Below are 6,886 nucleotides of genomic sequence, written 5' to 3'. Positions count from 1 at the left end.
TTGTTCCTCTTTTCTAAGTCAGTTTGGATAAAAGTGTCTGCTAAATGCGTAAATGTACTATGTAAATGTATTATTCCACTCGGGTATGTTTAGTATTCAAAAAATCAGTATTAAGATTAAGATTTAAACTCCAACTCTAATTTTAAACTCAGTCTCACTTAAGATATTCTTATTATGTGATAATATATTTTGAAAAGGGGAGAAATGCATGGAAACTATTGGAGGGAAAAAAAAAAACAGGTGTAGGTGGATCATTTCACACGGAAACAAAAACCTAGGGAAACAAAAAAACCTAGATCTCAAATAGATTACTTCATAGTTTAGGCTGTACGCAGCATTGTTTTTTTTCCAGACGCAAGGTAAGGAGTGCTAATTCTGTTCTCTACTTTCAAATGCAAATACTCCGTGTTGTTTGTTTATTTGCTGTTTGTTTCATAAAAATGTTTTGGTAGGCTATGTATACATTAAAAAGTTTCAATGACAGGGACCTTTATCTTGATAATGCTTTTTCAGTATCATCATGCCTGTATTTTGTACATACCACACTTATGGTTATTAGAGTCTGACATGTCACATGTGATAAAAATTTTCTGATTTACAGAAAAATCCTGGATGTCCCTATGAATAAAAGAAAATCCATGTTTTGAAGAAATATGCTTAAGTGATTGGAATTTACCTTGAAAGTTAAACATGGCAAAAGGAAGGTACAAAAACATCGCATAATTGTTAGAAATCGTCATGTTATGGCTTCGTATTATGTTTTTTCGTTGGCAGTTTATATCACTATCAAAAGAAGTTTCACGAATAATTTGCTCTGATTGATTCCCCTTTTAAATCAGCACCAGTTCATTTTGTCAAAAATGAAATGAAGAAGAAAATAAATGAAGAAATTTTTTTTTTTTTTTTTTTTTTAACTCAGCGATGATATGAAAAATATGAATGAGCCCTGTTGAAATTAATCTGTTTAAACCAGATTTGTGAGTTTATATGAGCACTATTACACAATAAAAACAATAATAAACAAAAACTAAAAAACAACAAAAAAGAAAAAAGAACAAAAAAAAAAAAAATTTAATTTAACACTTACTTAGCAACACATTTTGTAGTTCATATATATATATATAATTCATAATTATATGAGGGGGTAAAAGGCTCAATAGCAGGGCACAAAAGTTATATATATATTTATATAATATATATATAATTCATAATTATATGAGGGGGTAAAAGGCTCAATAGCAGGGCACAAAAGTTACGCAGTATTAGTATAAATACTTCAGCTAAAATAATGTATTTTGCGTAATATCAAGTCAATACTTCTTCAAAACAATTTAGCAAAGTTTGTATCATATTCTGCTTATTTTGATATATAGAATCTTTTATTTTACTGTTCAATAAATTACACGTCTTTAAAATGTTCATTTTAAAAAGAGAAGAAAATATTACTTTGAAAAATAAAAATTCTGAAAGCTTCTTATTCTGCTTAAGAAATTCCTAAAATAATTTAATATGGCTTAATATGTTCACGATTAAGCAAACAACAGAATAAATCTAATATCACAACTTTCATCTCAATGAAATGAAAATAAAAATTCAAAAGGTGTTAACCTGTAGCAAGTAATTTATTATACTGTAATTAAGTATACATAATTAAGTATACATAATTAAGTATACTGAATTATTATTATTAAAAAGATACCTTATGGTATCATCCCACTGACAGCTTTGTAGCTTTTTGGGAGGTAGAATGTATGTCTCATGTCGTTAAGGCTGCTCTAGTCTACCACCTACAGGCTGTACTGTATGCTACCAGTTTTAAGGTGCTTTTGCTTTCTTTTTTTTTGTTATCAGTTTACAACAAGGATATTTCACATTGATATGATGCACATTTTATATAATTATGGACATTTTTAAGAATGATACATTTTTGGCCCTTAGGAATAGGAATCATCATGGCTTTCCTGCTGACCCATGTGTGTGTTGTGGAAACTCTTGATTTTTCAGGAACAAGTACGGATTTACAGGTAAGGAAAGGCTTTAAAAAAATAAAAAATCAAAATTAAAAAAAAAAAAAAATATGAAAAAAAACAATAAACACTCCTTAAAATTCAAAATAATACAAAATCAAATAAAATGTTTATTACATGTAAAATATACAGAATATACATATGCCAACAGTATGCCAATCACTGACCACAAAAAAAAAAAAAAAAAAAAAAAAAAAAAAAAAAAAAAAAAAAAAAAAAAAAAAAAAAAAACACTGTGATGAGTCATATGATAAACATTTATATGTAAATAATTATTAAATAAATTATTTTGGAATTAGTACCATTCATTCATTGTGAGATTTATATATTTATGTATATATGTATGTATATCATTCCAGTTTAGCTACACAGATGAGTCGGCGCATCCTATAAGACGACGATGTGCAGGTCTGGTTCACAGTCTTGTCCTCCACTTAAATACACATAATAGTTTTATGTTCTATATATGAAAATAAACAAATAATAATTTTCACTTATAATCTATTTGTTTTGAGAGAGTGGCTTTATATTGACCTACTACTGAAATCACATTGTTTTCTTATGTTTAGATCTAGTGGAATACACAAGTGGGAAATACATTATGGTTGTTGAAGTGAATGCATCCGAAACTGCAGAGAATCAGCAAAATCATATCTTTGTGTGAACTCTGTCATACTTCCATTTCAAGTGGATGATGGTGTTGAAATTACAACTTTCAACATTTCAACAGGTGAGACTGTCAAAGCATCATCATTCATTGGCTAAAGATCCTTCTGATGTCTGTAAATTTACAATTAATCTACAAGTAGTGACACTACTGCAGTGATAAAAAAAAAACAACAACAACAAAAAAAAAAAAAACCTGATATCTACTCTTCTTTCTAATTATTCCACCCTTCCTCTGTTTTTCAGTGTGTTCTTTGAATGAAACACAGTATCAGTGTAAATGTGAGGGTCTGTTTGTTTGGCCGAATGACACGTGCCACTCATACGAGGCCTGTGATGACATCACTGATGGTTCATGTACATGTATCAATGCCCCTTCCCAATCGACGGACAGTTGTGCCAAGGTGAAACAAATACAAAGTTGTGCAATCACAATATTTCCTATTTATAATAGCCTGGCTATTAAAAATTGGAAACGTTTTAACACTATCCGAGATGGTCTGTAATTGTTTCTGCTCAAACCTTTACTGTTTGTTCTTGCAGAGCCACTTTCTGCTGAGTTTATGTATGAGTATGAGGCTTGAAATTGATGTTGGTTTTTTGGACTTGTTCCCGGGTGACTACTTGCGCAATCTCGTCACAAACACCAGCCTGCCTTTGACTCTGAACAACAACACACACATCACAGATATTGACATGACTACCGGTAAGAATCTAATATTTCATTCATGTCAGGTGAAAATAAAACATTTTCTAAAGAAATGTAATTACACGACGGCTCCCTGGTGGAATATATTTGAGTTTTAACTGGTTAGTCGCATAGCAATAATGATTGTCCTCCATAGCAACACACTGGCGCTACTCCGCGGTCTCATGTCTTTTCAGAAACTGAAGTCTGAATTGCCCTGCTCTTGCGAACTTAAACATGGACTTCTGACTTTGATTAACAAAAAAAAAAAAAAGCTCAGTTTACCAAGTAGATTTGGAGAACTCCAGGCTGCAGTTACACCCTTCTCAATTTATGGAGGAAGCGCAAACCTTTTGATAAATGACTGGAATTAAAGGAAGAAAATGCGTATCGCTTGGAGGAACAACAAGCTGGCAAGATAAGCTGGATAAGAAATAACTTAAAATAGACAGAAAGACGGAACGTTGTTAATTTTTTAGCGGAAGATTTAAGATTAAAATTAGACTTTTAGTAGATGCTTGTTTAGCAGGCATCATTACAAAAAAAAAGGCTTCCTTCAGAGTGATTCAAGATTCTAAAAAGAAAACTGTCTGGGTTTATTTTGGAATATGTCAAATATTAAGTTTAACCAATAATATAAACTGATCAGTCTTGCCTTACCATTCTATTACAGTGTGTGGGTTAAATGGAACAGAATATGAGTGCAAGTGCGAGGAGCAGCATTTTTGGCCCAATGACACTTGCAGGGCCTATCAGGTGTGTGATGGCACTGTGGGAGGCACTTGTGGATGTATTCAAGCTCTCCCTTTAGAGGGTCCACTTTGCCAGAGAGGTGTGATTTCATTCTTCATGGAATTTGCATTATCATGTTTTTGTTTTGTTGATGATGTTGGAGTTGTTAGAATAGTCTTATGTATTCAAGTATTTTCTAAACACTGTTGTTTGAATGTTTGAAATATTGAGCTATTTTTTTGAATTGTGTTTCCTTTTCAGATATAAACTGAATGTCTGTTCTGTCCATCTGTATGTGTTTGTCCCAAATTCCACCTGCACAAATCAGTTGGGAAGTTACAATTGCTCATGTTTCTTGGATGGATTCACGCAACAAACTCGGAATCTCCCCATCAGCATGAATAACACATGTGCAGGTACATTCCTATATTCAAAAGTTTGTAAAACTTTGAGTTTTCCCTCATTGTCTGTTGATTGCAAATTAAGGGACACAGTGCATAAGGATAAATATTTTTTCTATGACTTATATGACAATCAGAGTTTATACTGTTTTTCATCTCTTCGTGAAATAAAGATGTGAATGAATGTCTTAAGACATCAGAGTTCTGTGGTCCAAAACTCTCATTGCACCAAACTCAGTTGGGAGTTACATCTGTTCTTGCTTGAGTGGATTTACTGTAACAAATAGCAGTGAACCCGTCAGCGGCAGTTAGTAACCCATGCAATGGTGAGCATGTAGAAAAATACATAACACATGTAGAATTGGTGTCTAGCTTCACACACGTATACTCTGAACTTCAATAATAACCTAGATTTTTTTCTTTTTGATGTAATCATCAGCTGAAATTTCAGAACAGTCCATTTCTATTTGTTGTACATGATTCAAAGCTGGTATACTTTATTGATACTTTTATACAAATGTGCTTTTTTTGTTTGTTTTTTTTTATCAAGTTTTTTTTTTTTTTTTTTTTTTTTTTTCAGATATTAATGAATGTCTCAACTCATCGTTGGTGTGTGGGCCGAATGCTAACTGTTCCAATTACAAGATGGAAACTATTCGTGCTCTTGTTGGGAAGGATATAACACTACAAAGATGAATGAGACTATAAATAACAGTAACCCATGCATAGGTGTGATCATTTGTTTGCATTTTGATTGTTTTTCAGATGTAAAACATTTTTTCTGATAACATTTATTTCTGTAATTAGAAAAGGATTAAAAATATTGAGATATTGTTCTGAAATGTCGTTTATTCCCTTTCTAGATATAAAATGAATGTCAATTCAGTCCATCTGTATGTGGTCCAAATTCCACCTGCACAAATCAGTTGGGAAGTTACAGTTGCTCATGTTTGGATGGATTCACTGCAACAAACTCAAGTCTCCCCATCAGCATCAATAACATCTGTACAGGTACATTCTATATTCATATACATGTAAAGTTTTGAGAGTTATTCTTGTGCCTATTATTGTAAATTAAGGGACACAGTGCATAAGGATAAATATTTACTATGGCTTTGACAATCAGTGTTTTTATACTGGTTTTTCATCTCTTCGTGAAATAAAGATGTGAATGAATGTCTTAAGACATCAGAGTTCTGTGGTCCAAACTCTCATTGCACCAACTCAGTTGGGAGTTACATCTGTTCTTGCTTGAGTGGATTTACTGTAACAAATAGCAGTGAACCAGTCAGCGGCAGTAACCCATGCAATGGTGAGCATGTAGAAAATACATAACACATGTAGAAGTGGTTTCTAGCTTCACATACGCATACTCTGAACTTCAATAATAACCTAGATTTTTTTTTTTTTGGATGTAATCATCAGCTGAATTTCTGAACAGTCATTTCTATTTGTTGTACATGATTCAAAGCTGGTATACTTTATTGATGCTGTCAGACTGGACATTTTAAATCTTACCAGTGGGCCATATTTTTATCATTATTATTATTTATTTTTTTTTTTTCAATGATATTAATGAATGTCTCAACTCATCGTTGGTGTGTGGGCCGAATGCTAACTGTTCCAATTACAATGGAAACTATTCGTGCTCTTGTTGGGAAGGATATAACACTACAAAGATGAATGAGACTATAAATAACAGTAACCCATGCATAGGTGTGATTCATTTGTTTGCATTTTGATGTTTTTCAGATGTAAAACTTTTTTTTTAATTACATTTATGTCTGTAATTAGAAAAGGATTCAAAATATTGAGCTATTGTTCTGAAATGTCTTATTCCCTTTCTAGATATAAATGAATGTCAATTCAGTCCATCTGTATGTGGTCCAAATTCCACCTGCACAAATCAGTTGGGAAGTTACAATTGCTCATGTTTGGATGGATTCACTGCAACAAACTCAAGTCTCCCCATCAGCATCAATAACATCTGTACAGGTACATTCTATATTCATATACATGTAAAGTCTTGAGAGTTTTTCTTGTGCCTATTATTGTAAATTAAGGGACACAGTGCATAAGGATAAATATTTACTATGGCTTTGACAATCAGAGTTTTATACTGTTTTTCATCTCTTCGTGAAATAAAGATGTGAATGAATGTCTTAAGACATCAGAGTTCTGTGGTCCAAACTCTCATTGCACCAACTCATTTGGGAGTTACAGTCTGTTCTTGCTTGAGTGGATTTACTGTAACAAATAGCAGTGAACCAGTCAGCGGCAGTAACCCATGCAATGGTGAGCATGTAGAAAATACATAACACATGTAGAAGTGGTTTCTAGCTTCACATACGTATACTCTGAACTTCAATAAT

The 6,886-nt window shown here is 32.4% G+C and overlaps 1 protein-coding gene across 1 annotated transcript; it reads left to right on the top strand.

Moving 5' to 3' along the window:
- Nucleotides 1–3,280: 3,280 nt before the first annotated feature.
- Nucleotides 3,281–6,774, top strand: LOC122149060 (adhesion G protein-coupled receptor E1-like). Its single transcript, XM_042778332.1, has 4 exons — nt 3,281–3,399; nt 4,055–4,213; nt 6,363–6,509; nt 6,662–6,774. The coding sequence occupies exons 1-4, from the start codon at nt 3,390–3,392 to the stop codon at nt 6,772–6,774; spliced, it is 429 nt and encodes a 142-aa protein (XP_042634266.1). The 5' UTR covers nt 3,281–3,389.
- Nucleotides 6,775–6,886: the final 112 nt, after the last annotated feature.

Source organism: Cyprinus carpio, chromosome A20 (genome assembly GCF_018340385.1).
Source record: "Cyprinus carpio isolate SPL01 chromosome A20, ASM1834038v1, whole genome shotgun sequence".
Taxonomy (NCBI): Eukaryota; Metazoa; Chordata; class Actinopteri; order Cypriniformes; family Cyprinidae; genus Cyprinus; species Cyprinus carpio.
Note: the sequence above shows the minus strand (reverse complement) of the source record. Positions and strands in the feature narration are given on the sequence as shown.